Raw genomic sequence first — 20822 nt, forward strand, 5'->3', positions numbered from 1 at the left:
AAGCGTAATTCCGTCCCAACACAGCTAAAGATGCACATAAATTGGATCCAAAACATAGGCTAAAAATAGCCTAACATATGCATATAAAGAAATTATTAAGTAATAAATTATTCAATCACTCATAAAAAATAATATTTTTTAGATAAAAGAAAGTAAAATGATAAAATTACTACTTATAACCTACATGGATAACATCTAAACGATTTTTAAATGATGTCGGACTTTTTGTTTATATGTATAGTGTATTTCTCAAATAAAATAAGAGAATGTGTCATAAAATAAAAAAAATTGGAAGAAAAAAAAATAAGTTGCCACCTAAACTCCTTTGTGCTTTCTTTTATATATATATATTGATATATTGATTACTTTAACAAATTAAGTTACCTTTTTTCTAAACTAAAGACACATTTAATAAGCAAAGTGTACTCCAACAATTGTGAAAGCCATATACATAAATTTTGGCAAAAAAAATTAGCTAATTAAATATTTAACAATAGTCTCACTTGGCTTATCATATAGTTATATGTATGGTTTTAACTATTTATATGCACTCATAAATTTATGATTCTTAGATTAAATATCTATGAATTTAAAAATATGCCTACATAAGGACAAAAATAAAGTGTTTACCATAAATTAGTGACGGACCCAAGATGTTTACTTTGTGGGGGCTTATTTATCATAAAAAAATATTTATAGCTATATTATAATCACTCTTACTAAATTTATCTAATTTTGTGGGGAAAATTTGATTTTATATACTTAAAAAACTAAAAAAATTTATTCTTAAACCAAAACCTTTTAAACTAAAAAAACTATGACTTTTTTTTTTCAAAACCCCAAAAATACCCCTCTCATAATTCAAACCATTTCTCTCTCCTTCCCTCTAACTCTCTTTGCATCATCTCTCTCTCTCTCTCTCTCTCTCTCTCTCTCTCTCTCTCTCTCTCTCTCTCTCTCTCTCTCTCTCTCTCTCTCTCTCTCTCTCTCTCTCTCTCTCTATATCTCGCATCCCACAACCGCCCACCCTCACCACCACCTCCGACCTCCGACCCTCACCACCACCTCCGACCACCCGCACCAACACCCTCGACCCAGCCCCCCTCTCTCGGACCACCAAAACGTCGCACCCCTCGGCCCCACTCTCTCTTCCTCTCTCGAAATCGCAAAAAAAAAAAAAAAAAAAAAATCCCCCGATGGAGTCCGACCAATCGGACCCATCGGACTGGGGATTTTTTTTGGATAATTTACATGTATACACTTACTTTACAATTAAATTACACATATAACGTTGCTGATTATAAATTACCGTGATTTACCTATTAATTTGATCATGAGCTTTTTTTTTTTGTTTAACTTTTTTTGTCGTTGATTTGACTTTACTGTAGCATACACATACCTAACTGTTGCATTCCTATTAATTTTTATTTCTTTTTCTTTTATCTTTTCAGTTTTCACTTGTCTCTTTCTCTCTCTCTCTTTCTCTCCATTTTTATCAATTTTTCTTTCTTTTTTAACTTTAAAAATAATTTTTTATTACATCATTAATTTAAACAATATTATCATTGCCACCTATTTTTTTAGTGTGATCATTTTAAAATGTAGAAAGTATATATTTTTCACCTTTTTCAAAATCAAAGTCACTATTTAGTTACTTATCATATCAATTATATACTTATTAGTTACATTTTACTAATTTATAATTATAAAATTAAATTTTTTATAAATAAGTAACCAATTAGTATTATGTTAATTTATTTATTAAAATATCATCAGTCACCACCAAAAACTCCGACATTACAATATTTTTTATTGACATAGTAAACAACTGAAAATATTTTATTTATCAATAAAAAAATACATATTAATAAAAGAATGAATCATTTTATGTGAGTGTTTTTAATTTTATTGTAGCTTATTAGTTTATTAAATAGATCAAGTAAAATAAATATTTTTACAAAAGAAAAATATAAAAGTAACGTAAAAGTATTTAAAATAACAAATTAATTTAATATAATCTAAAAATAAATACATAAGTTTCAAAGTAACAAAAAGGTATATAAAATAATTGGTAAATAAAAATAGTAGTTTATTATATTATATGACAAACTCATTAGTTTCGAAAATAAACTTTAAGGTTACCCAAATATATTTTAAATAATAAGACAACACAATAACTTGAAAATAGCTATTGATTATTAAGATATTTGCAAATAAGATTTTAGAGGTAACCAAATTGTATCTCAAAATATATAATTTAAAAATAAATTTTTTTACGTAAAAGTAATTAATTAATTTCTTATCAACATTATAAGTAACCAAAAGGTTATTTTTGAAAACCGAGAAAATAATAAAAAAAAAAAACAGAATATGGGATTAATTTCGTTTCAGGCATATTATTTTAAAATTAAAGTATTTTTAATGATGTAGCAAGGTATTATTGTAATTGAGATTTATTAAGATATTTTTGTAAATAGTTTATATTTTAAGTATATTATTGAAAAAATCTCATTTTTTTTTCTTTTCAATTTCAGAGAGAGGAAGAGAGAGTGGGGTCCGATGGTCGGACCATGGGGTCCGATGCCGGGAGAGTTTGAGGGAAGGAGAGAGAATGGGTTTGAATTATGAGGGGGTATTTTTGGGGTTTTGAAAAAAATGTCATAGTTTTTTTAGTTTAAAAGGTTTTGGTTTAAGAATAAATTTTTTTAATTTTTTAAGTATATAAAATCAAATTTCCCTTTTGTGGGGCTTTTCTACTATTTTGGCCTATAATTATTATATTAAAAAATTTATATTTAATTTTTTAAAAGGCAATATTTTTGTTCGTGGTGGCTATAGCCCCCACATCAATCTTAATGGCTGAATAAATCGCTCAAAAGTTCAAGGCTGTAAGCGTTTCTTCCAAAAAATCCCACTCTAAAGTATCATAAGCCTTCCTTAGATCAATTTTGATCATACAATTTGGTCTTGTGTTCTTCCTCCCGTATTGCTTTACCAAGTCTTGGCAAACCATGATGTTATAGGCTATATATCTACCTTGAATGAAACCACTTTAGTTTTGTGCTATCAGTTCAGGTAGTACTTGTCTCGCCTAGTACATAGCATCTTAGTTGTCACTTTTTAAATAACATTGCAACATGTTACTGGCCCGAAGTCATTCACCGATTCGCGACATTTCACTTTTGGAACAATAGTAACGATTGTGGAGTTTAACTCTTTGAGCAATTTCCCGTATCTAAAAAAGGGAGAACTTGCTTCACATATGTCTTCCTTAACCATATCTCAATTATCCTAAAAGAAAAAGCTACTAAATCCATCTGGCCCTAGAGCCTTGCATCCCGGAATATCAAAAACAACTTCATTAACTTCCTTAATATTTATTCAACATAAACTAATTCATTTTATACTTATTAATATTATTTTTTGGAATATAAAAATACCAAGAAAGCCATCCATATTTTTATTGGGAGTTTCTCTGTTTTTTGACTTCATTATGATACATAATAATGAATAAGATTTTCATATAGAACCGAAATTCATGAAGCCAAAACCAGGAACATAGTAATCATCAATTAGAGCAAGTTTTTGAAATAAAAGATGTGAAAATTGAACAAGCTTCTTCTTGTTGATATCATTAAGAACAACACTATTGGGATGAAGCATTTGGTTATTGTCCATATCAAATCTGGTGCTAATAGTGGTCTAAAAATCCTCTGAGTGACTACTTGGTTTTCTTGATGTGATAATCTTTTTGGTTTCAGTTTCAAATACATAAGATGGTTCTTTTTGATTAATAAAACTAATGAAGGTATCTTATCTATAAACAAGACAATGATCAATGAAACCAAATCAAAAACAAAAACAGTAATGTAATGCAGCAACTATAAAACCGAGTAACAAGATCTTAAAACAAGCATTAAGAACACACAAATTTAACAAGGTTCGAACAAGGTAATATCCACCGGCCAGAAAACAGCCACAACAATGGCTTTAGAGAATCTTTATTAGCTGATATTTAATGAGAGATTACAACAGTTCCAATTACACAATCTTGAGAAGCTTTGCTTCTGCAATTGAACTCACACCATTACATAACACTCAAGGGCAACTCATCTCTCTCTCTAAACAGCTCATAATTCTCTCTTTCTCACAATCTGTTTTCCCTCGAAAAATTAACCCACAAACTTTAATCTAGTTGAGCCTTAAATATCAATGCTGATTGAATCATAATTACAAGTATTCTATATTTAACATGCATGGGGTGGTTTACAACAACTTAATATTGACATGGATACTTTTGGTCATTCTCATGTCCACAAATTTGTGTTGCTATTGCATATTAATATAGTAAATAAGTAGGCTAGGTAGGCGTACATCTTTGACATTACACATCAAAATCAGGTCTTGAAATCATTACTTCAACACAAGAAGTAGAAGCAGAAGGAAGGGGAGCGAAATGAGACGGAAGAGATCATGAAGAAAACCTTTGTGTGAACCATTTTCATTCTTTAAAATTACACAAGATAAAAAGACAGCCTCTAACCAAATAAGAGTTGGAGGATATAATCTTTTTAGATTTAATTTCTCACCTTGAATTAGCTTTGAAGCTTAAAGAGTTGATCAAAGGAAAGATGATGATGATGATGAAAATAGTCAAACTATTGCCAATACTAATGAATGGTTGAATGGAGAAAGAAGATAATGATAGTCAAAATTAACCACAAGCAAACTATCAATTAAATTTTCCTTCCTGAAATAACAACAAACTTCAAATTTGCATAAGATATAAAGAACCTGTAAAACAATAACAATTGAAAAAGTATATTGCAATGATTTTGAACATTGAGACATTAATGCAGAGAAATTTTCAACTTGGATCTATGGTTAAAGATAGTAATCATAAGCCATCCAACTTGTTATACAGTCTAAATTTGTGTATGCAAGACAAAACACTAACATTATCCACTAAAGACAATAAACCAAAAACAAAAATACTATGCAAAAGCCAATAGAATAGTGGTATAAAAAATGCAAACAAAAACACTAACATTATCCACTAAGACAATACACCAAACACCTGGTGGTCGATCTATAATAGCAAACAAACCAACATACTAGGATCATTAATATATTGATCTTGTAAAATCTAAATTAAATGACTGTATAATACTTTAAACTCGATCAAGTCCATAATAAACACATTCACAATAAATTACAATGTCACATTCATAATATGGGTAATCAAAATATTGATATTTTAATTCATCTGCAATGTATAAATCTATTTTTTATAATTCAATTTTAAAAATTGTTTGCTATAACAATTAGGGAAATAATAAAAACAAAAAAAGAGATTGAAATTCATTAAAGCTTTATATTAATTGTTTGATTCGTGTCAAGGAAGACTTACCTGATTGAGCTAAACAAACTCAACTTGTTCTTCTTGTTCTGTAGTAGATTTCTCAATGGTGATTTAGGATTGCAACGTGGGTTTCTATATAAATGTAATTAAAGGATTTGGGTTGCAATTTTGTGATTTGGGTTATGATTTGGGATTTTGAAGAACAAAATTATAGTGCTGGGATGATTGACGAAGAGAACAGCCATTACAGTAAGAAGACGGAAGACTAAGATGAACAGAGTGAAGTTTGGTGAGAAAATGGAGTGTGATTCAATAAAAATAAATTCAAAAAATTAATTTTAAAGTAAAAATAAAAAAGACAAACTATAAAAATGAAAACCAAAAATAAAAACCGTAAAAGTAGAAAAAAACTTTTAAAAGGTAAATTCCCTAAAAAAATATGAATTTCAAATTTAGTATTTTATCCAATCGTCTATAATTAACGTAATAATTATAATAAGAATAGAATTAGGATTAAATAATATCTTAGTTAGTATTGTAATAAGAGTGGTAATTGGGACCAAAGTAATGATTACAACCAACAACCCTACCAATTTTGTTATACACCTCAATTAGTACCTAAACTTACTTATCGTACTGATTATTATTTGGATTATAGTAGTGAGAGTGGTTGGGACCAAAGTAACAACAAGCAAGATGCACAAATGGTAACGACAACACATACATTTCCTATTCCCACTCACACTCCTGCGCCGACTATAGAATATCAACAACAAGAAACTCTTTCAACTCGCAAACGAAAATCAACCTCTTCAAACCATGGTCGTTGGACTGTAAAAGAACACATGTAAGTAGTTATACACCTAAAATACTATATTATTGTTATTTACTTCTCAAACATGTATTATCAAAAACTAATAATGCTTAGTGTTTTATATTTGTAGGATTTTTTTACAAGGGATGAGTAAGTTTGGTTCTGGTAATTGGACAGAAATATCTACTTTACTTGGTGGTACAAGAACTCCAGTCCAAGTGGCTAGCCATGCTCAAAAATATTTTAATAAAATGGAGAAAGAAAAACAAATTGCAGAGACAACCTCTGAGAATAAAAAGAAGAAATTAAATAAGAGTATAAATGATATAAGATTAAGAGAAGATGGAACATTTTGTTCTCCAAACTCATTTCAAAACTGATTGTTTGATGAGGTACTGGCTCTAACCTAAATTATCCAAATATTTTTTTTAGTCACATGTTACCTAAATTTGATGAGGTGTCTATAAAACTAATTTTTTTTTTTAAAAAAATAATTTTATTATTTTTCTTTTTCTTTTTTTTCTTTGAGGAGTAGGGAGTCTCATTGCAAGGTTCTTTGGGTTGATGTTGGCCAAAAACAGACGATCTGAATGAAGCTTCAGCACCGCGCGTGGAAGAGAACTAGATGGAGAGAGAGTGGGGGAGAAAGAGAAACATAGTTTTCTTTTAAATTTCTTAGTATTTTTTTTGTTGTTGAAATTTTAGTGTATAAATCTATTATGTATTATTTATAGTATAAACGTGATATTTTTTTGTGAATATTTCAGATTTGGGTTTGTTGTTTATTTTGTTTTGATTTTTGTTCAAGTTTTTTTAGGTGTAATTTGGATGTGAAAAATCTATTGTGGTGGTGATGGTGGGTAGTGAGGGTTGGTGGTGGGGAATGAAGAATCATAAAATTTGGAAAAAAAAAAAAAGATAAGAAGAAGAACAACAATAAAGTGTAATAAAAGAAAAAGAAAAATTATTTATATTTTTCAATTTATGAGTATTGTTTTGCTTGCTTGAGTCTCCAGTTTTATGGGCTGGTTAGATTAGTATCTTTTATACAATAAAATTGTCTGCATCTTATAAGTCACTAAAAAAAGATGCGAAAGAGTTAAGATGAGCAAAGTTTTCTATACAAGTTGTGTTGGGAGTCTCATATACTACTCCATGGTGTGTTCTAGACCTAACTTAGTGTTAGGAATAAGGAAAAACAGTTAGACAGTTAGACAGTTAACATTGTTACACAGTCTGTTATTTTGTTGTAATTCTTTTAACTGTTTTCTGGTTTGTACCCTTTATCTTTCTCTGATGAATTGTCTGTAACAAATGATATATATATTCAAGTGTTCAAGGCTTTCAACAGTCAGTTGAGCCATCATTCATTTCATCATCTCTCTCTCTCCTCTCCTCTGTTCTTTCTTTTTCTTATCTTTGCTTGAGTTCTTTGAACTCTTTCATGGTATCAGAGCTTTAATGGAGTCCACAGGAAATTTCACACCTATGGGAAATGTCACTGGTGCACAAGTCAATCTTGAAGCTCAAAATGAAGATAACACAGCTCCGCCCATTCCTCCGGTTCAAGCTCAACTCCCAGTCCCAGAACCAGTTCAAATTGGCTTGCCTAACAACAACCTTTTACCTCTCGAACCTTCGATTGGATCGATCAAACTACTCCTTCGGCGATCCTTGGTTCTTGCGGTTCGTGCGTATAATCTGGATGGTTACATTCTTGGCACCTTTCCGATTCCAGCTCAATTTCTTGCAGGTAACGTTCTCAATCCAAACTATCAAAATTGGATTAGTTTTGATCAATTCATAATGCATTGGCTAATGAATTCAATTTCTGAACCAATGCTTGGTTATGTTATCAATTGTCGAACCTCGTCGGAGATCTGGAATGTGTTTGCTCAACTCTTTGCCACGAGATCCAGAGCAAGGCTCCTTCAAATCCGTGGCTTATTGCAATCAACAAAGAAAGGATCCATGAGTATTGATGATTACTTCTTAAAAATGAAGCAATTGGCTGATTCGCTTCTTCAGCGGATCAACCGATCTCCGATGATGACTTGGCCCTATACATTCTTGGCGGTCTTAGACCGTAATATGAAGCTGTGGTAGTAAATTTAACATCAAGAACTGAACCTCTCTCTCTTCAAGAAGTTCAGTTCATGTTACACGGCCAGGAAATGAGAATAAGCCAACAAACCAGTGCCACTCTCGACAATGCTCAGGCTACTTTTGCTGGTCTTTCTTGCCAAGGAGGAACCAGTCGTGGTGGCCAGAACTTCAGTGGTAATCGAGGTATACGTGGTTCATACAGAGGTGGTCAACTCTACAGAGGAGGAGGCCGTGGAGGTCGTGGAAACAAAATTATCTGTCAACTATGTGGCCGTAGTGGACACACAGTGCAGAAATGTTACCATCGTTTTGATATCTCTTTCCAAGGACCTCCACCACCCCCCAATGGTGCCTCCACCTCAAATAATACGAGATAATCCTCGTGCTCTAATGTCCACTACTCATCCCACGTAAGATTACTCCACCGCTCGGTACTTGGACACAGGTGCAACCCATCACATGACTTCCAATGATCAAAATCTTGATCACAAACAAGACTACATAGGGAAGGCTAAAGTGACAGTTGGTAATGGCCACTCTATCCCTATATTACACATTGGTTCTAACTCAGTGCATACAAATCTTTCTTCGTATCCTTTAGTATTAAAAGACATATTGCATGTTCCCAATATGACCAAAAACCTTGTCGGCATTTCCCAATTTACTCCAGATAACCATGTTGTGCTTGAATTTGATGACACTTGTTGTCTTATTAAGGACAAGAAGACCAGCCAAGTTCTTTTTCGGGGTATCCTCAGTGATGGCCTATACCGGCAGCCGTTAAATCCACACAAGTCTCCTCTCGGTCTTCCCAATTCCTCCATCAATCTCAATCCTCCCGTCGCTTTTAATTGTACTACCAACAAGAACTCCGCTTTTCAACAAACATAATACCGCTCTGTTTGGCATTGCGTACTTGGACACCCCTCCAAATGTTTGTCCTAGGCAAAGTGTTAGCCATTGTTTGTCCTAATGTCAAATGTAATACTGTAGCTTTTTGTGATTCTTGCCAATATGGCAAACTACATCAGTTTTCTTTTAAATCTGTTGTTAATAAAACCACTGCCCCTTTTCAGCTAATACATTCCGATGTTTGGGGCCCCTCTTTTCTTGTATCCCTTGATGGTTTCAAGTATTATATTAGCTTTGTTGATGATTTCACTAAATTTGTGTGGATCTACCCTATGCAAACCAAAACCGAAGCCACCACAATCTTTAAACACTTTAATGCTTATGTTGAAAGAATGTTTGAGGTCAAAATCAAAAGTGTTCAATTAGATCTTGGGAAAGAATATTTACCTTTATACAACTCCGTTTACACAATGGGAATCTCTAGAAGAAATTCATGTCCTCACACTCATCAACAACAAGGAAGAGTGGAAAGAAAACATAGACATGTTGTTGATGTAGGACTTACCTTACTTGCTCAAGCTAGCATGCCTCTCACCTTTTGGTGGGAAGCTTTTGCCTCGGCTGCTTACCTAATCAATAGGCTACCCACCCCTATCTTAAACTTCCTCTCCCCTTATGAGAAATTATTTCATTTAAAACCGATTATAACATGTTGAAGGTTTTTGGTCGCTCTTGTTTCCTTTAGTCCAGGTTGTCAAACCATGCACCATTCGACTAATTTTTACTCTTCGTCACCTATGATTGGGATATTCAACAAATTGACATCAATGATGCCTTTTTAAATGGTGACCTCAATGAGACTCTTTATATGTCTCAACCTCGTGGATACATTGACCCCAAGTTCCCCAACCATGTCTCGCAAACTTAATAAGGCAATTTATGGGCTCAAGCAAGCCCCCCGTGCATGGTTTGACAAGTTAAAATCTGCCTTGTTGCAATGGGGATTTCAGTAATTCTAAGGCGTATAACAGCTTGTTTTTCACTAAGAAACATGGTAAACTAATTCTTCTCTTGGTATACGTTGATGACATACTTATTACCGGTCAAGACAAGGCTCAAATTACCAAGGTTATATCGATTTACAAGACCGGTTGCTTTGAAACAGTTGGGTTCTGTCAATTATTTTCTTGGCTTTGAAGTTACCCGTGACTCAACTGGTATATACCTTACTCCACGCAAGTATACCAAGGATTTATTAGTCAAAACTGGTCTCCTTGATGCCAAACCCCAGCCCACACCTATGTGCTCTAGTGCTAAATTAACTCTTGCAAGCAGTACTCCCTTGGAAGATCCCACTCTCTATCGCAGTTGTCCTTGGCGCTTTGCAATACCTTACTCTTACAAGGCTCGACATTGCCTTCTCGTCAATCGTCTCAATCAATTTGTCAAAGCTCCAACATCACACCACGGGGCTACTTGTAAAAGGGTTCTGCGATATTTAGTGGGTACAATGCACTTGGGTCTTCATTTCACACCTGCTACTCGGTTTGAACTTCATGGTTTCAAAGTGATGCATTGGGCCGGTTGCTTAGACGATCGCAAATCTACCTCGGGTTACCGCATCTATCTTGACAACAATCTTCTTAGCCGGTGCTCTAAGAAACAAAGCATTGTAGCTCGTTCCGATCGAGTCCGAGTACGGATCGTTAGCCTTAGCAACAACGAAATTATTTGGCTACAATCATTATTCATTGAATTGCACATAAGTCTTTCCCGCTGCCCAATCATCCGGTGTGACAATCTTGGTGCCGGCTCCTTAGCTTCTAATCCCGTCTATCACGCCCGCACAAAACATATCGAAATCGATCTTCATTTCCTTCGAGATCGGGTCCTTGCTCAACAATTAGACATCCGATATGTGGACTCCAAAGCAACCAAATTGCGTACATTTTCACCAAACCTTTGGCTATTCCTCGGTTGTTTTCCTAGCGTACAAGTTAACACTTAGATTCCCTACGTGTAACTTGAGGGGGATGTTAGGAATAAGGAAAAACGATTAGACAATTAGACGAGTTAACATTGTTACACGATACTGTTATTTTGTTGTAATTCTTTTAACTCGTTTTCTCGGTTTGTACCCTTTATCTTTCTCTGGTGAATTGTCTATAACAAATGCTATATATATTCAAGTGTTCAAGGCTTTCAACAGTTAGTTGAGCCATCATTCATTTCATCATCTCTCTCTCTCTCTCTCCTCTCCTCTGTTCTTTCTTTTTCTTATCTTTGCTTGAGTTCCTTGAACTCTTTCACTTAGCTCATGCTATGATTGTGGTCAGCAGTTACATTTCAGACCCTGACTCTGAATATTGGGAAATACTAAAATGGACAATGAGGTACTGCAAGGTACTTTGAACACTAGATTTGTGTTCGGTAAAGAGAACCGATTCAAGGAAGAAATCACTAGCTATTTAAGATATCTCACAAAATTTTGAGAAATTTAAAATAATTTACAATATAGAAATCAATGTTCAACCGTCTATAATTTTTTTGAATTTCTCAAAATTTTACCAAATTTCTTAAGTAACTATAACGTATACTACCATAAAAAAAATGGACTAATTTTTTTTTTAGATATCGAAACAAATAAGGATACATCGGTGCACCAAGGAGTGTATTGTAGAATTTTCCTACATATCATATAGGTTAAGTCTAAAGTGCACCCCGTATAGGGATGTTTCGGTAAATCTCGATCTGTTTCAACATACAAAAGAGTTTTTAGTCAATTTTTTATGATCGTATACGTTATAGTTATTTAAGATCACTTATAAATTTTTTAAAAAATTTGAGTTTACAATGCTGAAATAAGATTTACATATTTTGTTGTATGCACAACTATTTATTTTTGGCACTGTAAACTATATATTTAGCGATTTTAAATAACGTAATGTACGTGATCATGAATAAAAGTTATACTACAAAATTTTTTAAATACCAAAACAGATAAGGATTCTAGTAAAAAAATTTCCTCATATATATATATATATATTAAACCCAATATTTTTTTTTATCCTTAAGTTCTTAACCATGGAAATCCCAGAAAATTAAACCCATCATGGATTAATTAAATTATTAAGTTTAGTACTGATCAAAAACATCTCGAAGCCATAATAGGTTGGTTCGTAAAGCTTTCCATAGGCACGACCGTACCGAAACAAACTCCCACCAGCGGCGGCCATGAAATGATCTCCACCGTTGGATCCAATTATTCCTCTACCCAAAATGACAAGATTATTACTTGCGTTTAATTAGGAAGTTAATAATCTTATCCAACGACTCATTTGGGCTGCGAGGATAGAATTCTCGCACTCAACGTTGTGATGTTGACACTTGTCATGATCTCGTGATTCGCTTTTCTTAGCCGTGAAACCCGAGCCGTCGTATCATCTAAATACTCAAAGACAAGGTTTTCGTCGTACACGTATATAATAAGTTTTGGTTAGTTAATATAAAGTAATTGTAATATAAGAATAGAATTAGGGTTAAAAAGATATATTAACTAATAAAGAGTAATTGTAATATGAATAGAATTAGAATTAAAGAAATATCTAAAAGAACAATTGTAATATGAATAGAAATAGGATTTATTTATCTATACATTTATAAATATATGATACATGTAAAGACGAACATATAATTGAGTATTTATATAACTACATACGTATATATAAGAGTATATATATTAGTAATATTCTATAATAATCAAATTAATTAATATATAGTATACATTAAGAATGGATGATTGGATACCTAATGACATCTTCATTGACCCAAATATTAATTGGGATGAAGTTAATTGAGATGAATTAGACGATGACTTCCACCAATCCAATAAGGCTGATAAGATAATTATTCAAGATAATGATATAAACCTAGATGCGATCTCAATTGAAACTCGATCATGAGACTAATAAATCGATGAAAGAAGAACCTATTGATGAGCGAACGCTTCCACTCATCATCATCCGAACAACTAATACCAGTAGTTGTTAATCATCAACAAGTTAATTGTTTGAGTGATAATAAAACTACTACTTATAACCTACATGGATAACATCTAAACCACTTTTAAATGATATGAGATTTTTTGTTTGTATGTGTAGTATTTTTTCAAAGAAAATAAGAGAATGTATTATAAAATAGAAAAAATAGGAAGAAAAAAATAAGTTGCCAGACATTAATCAATCACCCATAAAAAATAATATTTTTTTAGATAAAAAAAGTAAAATAATAAAACTACTACTTATAACCTACATGGATAACATCTAAACCATTTTTAAATGATGTGGGACTTTTTCTTTGCATGTGTAGTATTTTTTCAAAGAAAACGAGAGAATGTATTATAAAATAGAAAAAATAGGAAGAAAAAAATAAGTTACCACCTAAACTCTTCTTTTAGTTTCCTTTATATTGATATATTGATTATTGGTAAATTGATTTTAGTTATAAAAAATTATTTTTAACTCCTACATATAAAAATTTAGTAAAATAAAATTTTTAAACTAAAATTTATTTCATAAATATATATAAAATTAAAAATTATTACTACAAAGTTAATTATAAAAAATAAATAATTACTTATATAAATATGCATATAAAGAAATTATTAAGTAATAAATTATTCAATCACTCATAAAAAATAATATTTTTTAGATAAAAGAAAGTAAAATGATAAAATTACTACTTATAACCTACATGGATAACATCTAAACGATTTTTAAATGATGTCGGACTTTTTGTTTATATGTATAGTGTATTTCTCAAATAAAATAAGAGAATGTGTCATAAAATAGAAAAAATTGGAAGAAAAAAAAATAAGTTGCCACCTAAACTCCTTTGTGCTTTCTTTTATATATATATTGATATATTGATTACTTTAACAAATTCAGTTACCTTTTTTCTAAACTAAAGACACATTTAATAAGCAAAGTGTACTCCAACAATTGTGAAAGCCATATACATAAATTTTGGCAAAAAAAATTAGCTAATTAAATATTTAACAATAGTCTCACTTGGCTTATCATATAGTTATATGTATGGTTTTAACTATTTATATGCACTCATAAATTTATGATTCTTAGATTAAATATCTATGAATTTAAAAATATGCCTACATAAGGACAAAAATAAAGTGTTTACCATAAATTAGTGACGGACCCAAGATGTTTACTTTGTGGGGGCTTATTTATCATAAAAAAATATTTATAGCTACATTATAATCACTCTTACTAAATTTATCTAATTTTGTGGGGAAAATTTGATTTTATATACTTAAAAAACTAAAAAAATTTATTCTTAAACCAAAACCTTTTAAACTAAAAAAACTATGACTTTTTTTTTTCAAAACCCCAAAAATACCCCTCTCATAATTCAAACCATTTCTCTCTCCTTCCCTCTAACTCTCTTTGCATCATCTCTCTCTCTCTCTCTCTCTCTCTCTCTCTCTCTCTCTCTCTCTCTCTATCTCGCATCCCACAACTGCCCACCCTCACCACCACCTCCGACCTCCGACCCTCACCACCACCTCCGACCACCCGCACCAACACCCTCGACCCAGCCCCCTCTCTCGACCACCAAAACGTCGCACCCCCTCACCCCCACTCTCTCTTCCTCTCTCGAAATCGCAAAAAAATCCCTGTCCGATGGAGTCCGACCAATCGGACCCATCGGACTGGGGATTTTTTTGGATAATTTACATGTATACACTTACTTTACAATTAAATTACACATATAACGTTGCTGATTATAAATTACCGTGATTTACCTATTAATTTGATCATGAGCTTTTTTTTTTGTTTAACTTTTTTTGTCGTTGATTTGACTTTACTGTAGCATACACATACCTAACTGTTGCATTCCTATTAATTTTTATTTCTTTTTCTTTTATCTTTTCGGCTTTCACTTGTCTCTTTCTCTCTCTCTCTCTCTTTCTCTCCATTTTTATCAATTTTTCTTTCTTTTTTAACTTTAAAAATAATTTTTTATTACATCATTAATTTAAAAAATATTATCATTGCCACCTATTTTTTTAGTGTGATCATTTTAAAATGTAGAAAGTATATATTTTTCACCTTTTTCAAAATCAAAGTCACTATTTAGTTACTTATCATATCAATTATATACTTATTAGTTACATTTTACTAATTTATAATTATAAAATTAAATTTTTTATAAATAAGTAACCAATTAGTATTATGTTAATTTATTTATTAAAATATCATCAGTCACCACCAAAAACTCCGACATTACAATATTTTTTATTGACATAGTAAACAACTGAAAATATTTTGTTTATCAATAAAAAAATACATATTAATAAAAGAATGAATCATTTTATGTGAGTGTTTTTAATTTTATTGTAGCTTATTAGTTTATTAAATAGATCAAGTAAAATAAATATTTTTACAAAAGAAAAATATAAAAGTAACGTAAAAGTATTTAAAATAACAAATTAATTTAATATAATCTAAAAATAAATACATAAGTTTCAAAGTAACAAAAAGGTATATAAAATAATTGGTAAATAAAAATAGTAGTTTATTATATTATATGACAAACTCATTAGTTTCGAAAATAAACTTTAAGGTTACCCAAATATATTTTAAATAATAAGACAACACAATAACTTGAAAATAGCTATTGATTATTAAGATATTTGCAAATAAGATTTTAGAGGTAACCAAATTGTATCTCAAAATATATAATTTAAAAATAAATTTTTTTACGTAAAAGTAATTAATTAATTTCTTATCAACATTATAAGTAACCAAAAGGTTATTTTTGAAAACCGAGAAAATAATAATAAAAAAAAAAAAAACGAATATGGGATTAATTTCGTTTCAGGCATATTATTTTAAAATTAAAGTATTTTTAATGATGTAGCAAGGTATTATTGTAATTGAGATTTATTAAGATATTTTTGTAAATAGTTTATATTTTAAGTATATTATTGAAAAAATCTCATTTTTTTTTCTTTTCAATTTCAGAGAGGAAGAGAGAGTGGGGTCCGATGGCTCGGACCATGGGGTCCGATGCCGGGAGAGTTTGAGGGAAGGAGAGAGAATGGGTTTGAATTATGAGGGGGTATTTTTGGGGTTTTGAAAAAAATGTCATAGTTTTTTTAGTTTAAAAGGTTTTGGTTTAAGAATAAATTTTTTTAATTTTTTAAGTATATAAAATCAAATTTCCCTTTTGTGGGGCTTTTCTACTATTTTGGCCTATAATTATTATATTAAAAAATTTATATTTAATTTTTTAAAAGGCAATATTTTTGTTCGTGGTGGCTATAGCCCCCACATCAATCTTAATGGCTGAATAAATCTGTTCAAAAAGTTCAAGGCTGTAAGCGTTTCTTCCAAAAAATCCCACTCTAAAGTATCATAAGCCTTCCTTAGATCAATTTTGATCATACAATTTGGTCTTGTGTTCTTCCTCCCGTATTGCTTTACCAAGTCTTGGCAAACCATGATGTTATAGGCTATATATCTACCTTGAATGAAACCACTTTAGTTTTGTGCTATCAGTTCAGGTAGTACTTGTCTCGCCTAGTACATAGCATCTTAGTTGTCACTTTTTAAATAACATTGCAACATGTTACTGGCCCGAAGTCATTCACCGATTCGCGACATTTCACTTTTGGAACAATAGTAACAGTTGTGGAGTTTAACTCTTTGAGCAATTTCCCTGTATCTAGAAAAGGGAGAACTGCTTCACATATGTCTTCCTTAACCATATCTCAATTATCCTAAAAGAAAAAGCTACTAAATCCATCTGGCCCTAGAGCCTTGCATCCCGGAATATCAAAAACAACTTCATTAACTTCCTTAATATTTATTCAACATAAACTAATTCATTTTATACTTATTAATATTATTTTTTGGAATATAAAAATACCAAGAAAGCCATCCATATTTTTATTGGGAGTTTCTCTCTGTTTTTTGACTTCATTATGATACATAATAATGAATAAGATTTTCATATGTAAGAACCGAAATTCATGAAGCCAAAACCAACCAGAACATAGTAATCATCAATTAGAGCAAGTTTTTGAAATAAAAGATGTGAAAATTGAACAAGCTTCTTCTTGTTGATATCATTAAGAACAACACTATTGGGATGAAGCATTTGGTTATTGTCCATATCAAATCGGTGCTAATAGTGGTCTAAAAATCCTTCCGAGTGACTACTTGGTTTTCTTGATGTGATAATCTTTTTGGTTTCGCTTCAAATACATAAGATGGTTCTTTTTGATTAATAAAACTAATGAAGGTATCTTATCTATAAACAAGACAATGATCAATGAAACCAAATCAACAACAAACACTGTAATGTAATGCGGCAAATATAAAACCAAGAATAAGATCTTAAAACAAGCATTAAGAACACACAAATTTAACAAGGTTCGAACAAGGTAATATCCACCGGCCGTAAAACAGCCACAACAATGGCTTTAGAGAATCTTTATTAGCTGATATTTAATGAGAGATTACAACAGTTCCAATTACACAATCTTGAGAAGCTTTGCTTCTGCAATTGAACTCACACCATTACATAACACTCAAGGGCAACTCATCTCTCTCTCTAAACAGCTCATAATTCTCTCTTTCTCACAATCTGTTTTCCCTCGAAAAATTAACCCACAAACTTTAATCTAGTTGAGCCTTAAATATCAATGCTGATTGAATCATAATTACAAGTATTCTATATTTAACATGCATGGGGTGGTTTACAACAACTTAATATTGACATGGATACTTTTGGTCATTCTCATGTCCACAAATTTGTGTTGCTATTGCATATTAATATAGTAAATAAGTAGGCTAGGTAGGCGTACATCTTTGACATTACACATCAAAATCAGGTCTTGAAATCATTACTTCAACACAAGAAGTAGAAGCAGAAGGAAGGGGAGCGAAATGAGACGGAAGAGATCATGAAGAAAACCTTTGTGTGAACCATTTTCATTCTTTAAAATTACACAAGATAAAAAGACAGCCTCTAACCAAATAAGAGTTGGAGGATATAATCTTTTTAGATTTAATTTCTCACCTTGAATTAGCTTTGAAGCTTAAAGAGTTGATCAAAGGAAAGATGATGATGATGATGAAAATAGTCAAACTATTGCCAATACTAATGAATGGTTGAATGGAGAAAGAAGATAATGATAGTCAAAATTAACCACAAGCAAACTATCAATTAAATTTTCCTTCCTGAAATAACAACAAACTTCAAATTTGCATAAGATATAAAGAACCTGTAAAACAATAACAATTGAAAAAGTATATTGCAATGATTTTGAACATTGAGACATTAATGCAGAGAAATTTTCAACTTGGATCTATGGTTAAAGATAGTAATCATAAGCCATCCAACTTGTTATACAGTCTAAATTTGTGTATGCAAGACAAAACACTAACATTATCCACTAAAGACAATAAACCAAAAACAAAAATACTATGCAAAAGCCAATAGAATAGTGGTATAAAAAATGCAAACAAAAACACTAACATTATCCACTAAGACAATACACCAAACACCTGGTGGTCGATCTATAATAGCAAACAAACCAACATACTAGGATCATTAATATATTGATCTTGTAAAATCTAAATTAAATGACTGTATAATACTTTAAACTCGATCAAGTCCATAATAAACACATTCACAATAAATTACAATGTCACATTCATAATATGGGTAATCAAAATATTGATATTTTAATTCATCTGCAATGTATAAATCTATTTTTTATAATTCAATTTTAAAAATTGTTTGCTATAACAATTAGGGAAATAATAAAAACAAAAAAAGAGATTGAAATTCATTAAAGCTTTATATTAATTGTTTGATTCGTGTCAAGGAAGACTTACCTGATTGAGCTAAACAAACTCAACTTGTTCTTCTTGTTCTGTAGTAGATTTCTCAATGGTGATTTAGGATTGCAACGTGGGTTTCTATATAAATGTAATTAAAGGATTTGGGTTGCAATTTTGTGATTTGGGTTATGATTTGGGATTTTGAAGAACAAAATTATAGTGCTGGGATGATTGACGAAGAGAACAGCCATTAGAGTAAGAAGACGGAAGACTAAGATGAACAGAGTGAAGTTTGGTGAGAAAATGGAGTGTGATTCAATAAAAATAAATTCAAAAAATTAATTTTAAAGTAAAAATAAAAAAGACAAACTATAAAAATGAAAACCAAAAATAAAAACCGTAAAAGTAGAAAAAAACTTTTAAAAGGTAAATTCCCTAAAAAAATATGAATTTCAAATTTAGTATTTTATCCAATCGTGTATAATTAACGTAATAATTATAATAAGAATAGAATTAGGATTAAATAATATCTTAGTTAGTATTGTAATATGTATAGAATTAGGATTTGTGTACGTATATAAATAGATGAGACCAAAACATACTTTTGAAAGTAAGTTGAGTTGAGTTGTATTACCTACAATATTAATTTACAATTAATATTAAATCATACTCAAAACTAAACCTACTCACAATGGATGATATTGTCACAACTAACATCTTTTTTGATGCAAATTTCAATGATGATGGTTCTACTAATTGGATACCCAATCACATCTTTACTCACCCAAATTTCAGTTGGAAGGATGTTGATTTGGGTGACCTAGATGAATTCCAATTCGTGGAAAATCAACAACAACAAGATCATTCCGATGACGCTAATGAAATAATTATTCAAGATGATGGCATAGGCTTAGATGATATCCCTAAGGAATTCTTCGAACCTAATCAAGAAGTTGAACATGATCACGAGACAAAGAAGAATAGTAGTTCTTCGAGTGATCTTCAAACAAGCATCACAAAAGAATTATTAGAAATCAAATCGTCTCCTACCGAAAATGAACAACAACAAGATCAATCCAATGAAGTTAGTCAGATAATTATTCAAGATGATGGCATAGGCCTTGATGATCTCCCGGAGGAATTCTTCAAACCTAATCAAGAAGTTGAACCTGCTCATGAGACAAAGACAAATAGTAGTTCTTTGACTGATCTTCAAAGAAGCATTATAAAAGAATTATTAGAAATCATATCGTCTCCTATTGAAAATAAACAACAACAAGATCAATCTAATGAACCTGATAAAATAATTATTCAAGATGATGGCATAGGCCTCGATGATCTCCCTGAGGAATTCTTCAAACCTAATCAAGAAGTTAAACCTAATCATGAGATAAAGGCGAGTAGTAGTTCTTGGAGTGATACCTCGACTACTAACACCAACAACTACCAAGGTTTCTACACATCTCATCTAGTGCCTGAAATGAACAAGCCTTATTATTTGAACATGAGTAGTGAGAGTGGTAATTGGGACCAAAGTAATGATTACAACCAACAACCCTACCAATTTTGTTATACACCTCAATTAGTACCTAAACTTACTTATCCTACTGATTATTATTTGGATTATAGTAGTGAGAGTGGTTGGGACCAAAGTAACAACAAGCAAGATGCACAAATGGTAACGACAACACATACATTTCCTATTCTCACTCACACTCCTGCGCCGGCTATAGAATATCAACAACAAGAAACTCTTTCAACTCGCAAACGAAAATCAACCTCTTCAAACCGTGGTCGTTGGACTGTAAAAGAACAC

At 31.3% G+C, this 20822-nt stretch overlaps 1 protein-coding gene and 2 long non-coding RNA genes across 3 annotated transcripts; 1 reads left to right on the forward strand and 2 right to left on the reverse strand.

Annotated features, from left to right (window-relative positions):
- Nucleotides 1–3957: 3957 nt before the first annotated feature.
- Nucleotides 3958–5825, reverse strand: LOC133038918 (uncharacterized). The gene is made up of 2 exons (XR_009688515.1): nucleotides 5411–5825; nucleotides 3958–4750 (listed from the first exon to the last, which is right to left on the reverse strand). It is a non-coding gene; the product is annotated as an uncharacterized LOC133038918 (long non-coding RNA).
- Nucleotides 5826–6066: 241 nt separating this feature from the next.
- Nucleotides 6067–6556, forward strand: LOC133039402 (transcription factor SRM1-like). The gene is made up of 2 exons (XM_061118293.1): nucleotides 6067–6209; nucleotides 6307–6556. The coding sequence occupies exons 1-2, from the start codon at nucleotides 6067–6069 to the stop codon at nucleotides 6554–6556; spliced, it is 393 nt and encodes a 130-aa protein (XP_060974276.1).
- An 11059-nt stretch (nucleotides 6557–17615) lies between these two features.
- On the reverse strand, nucleotides 17616–20822 carry LOC133038919 (uncharacterized). The gene is made up of 2 exons (XR_009688516.1): nucleotides 19061–20822; nucleotides 17616–18400 (listed from the first exon to the last, which is right to left on the reverse strand). It is a non-coding gene; the product is annotated as an uncharacterized LOC133038919 (long non-coding RNA).

This window comes from Cannabis sativa, chromosome 6 (assembly GCF_029168945.1).
Source record: "Cannabis sativa cultivar Pink pepper isolate KNU-18-1 chromosome 6, ASM2916894v1, whole genome shotgun sequence".
Taxonomy (NCBI): Eukaryota; Viridiplantae; Streptophyta; class Magnoliopsida; order Rosales; family Cannabaceae; genus Cannabis; species Cannabis sativa.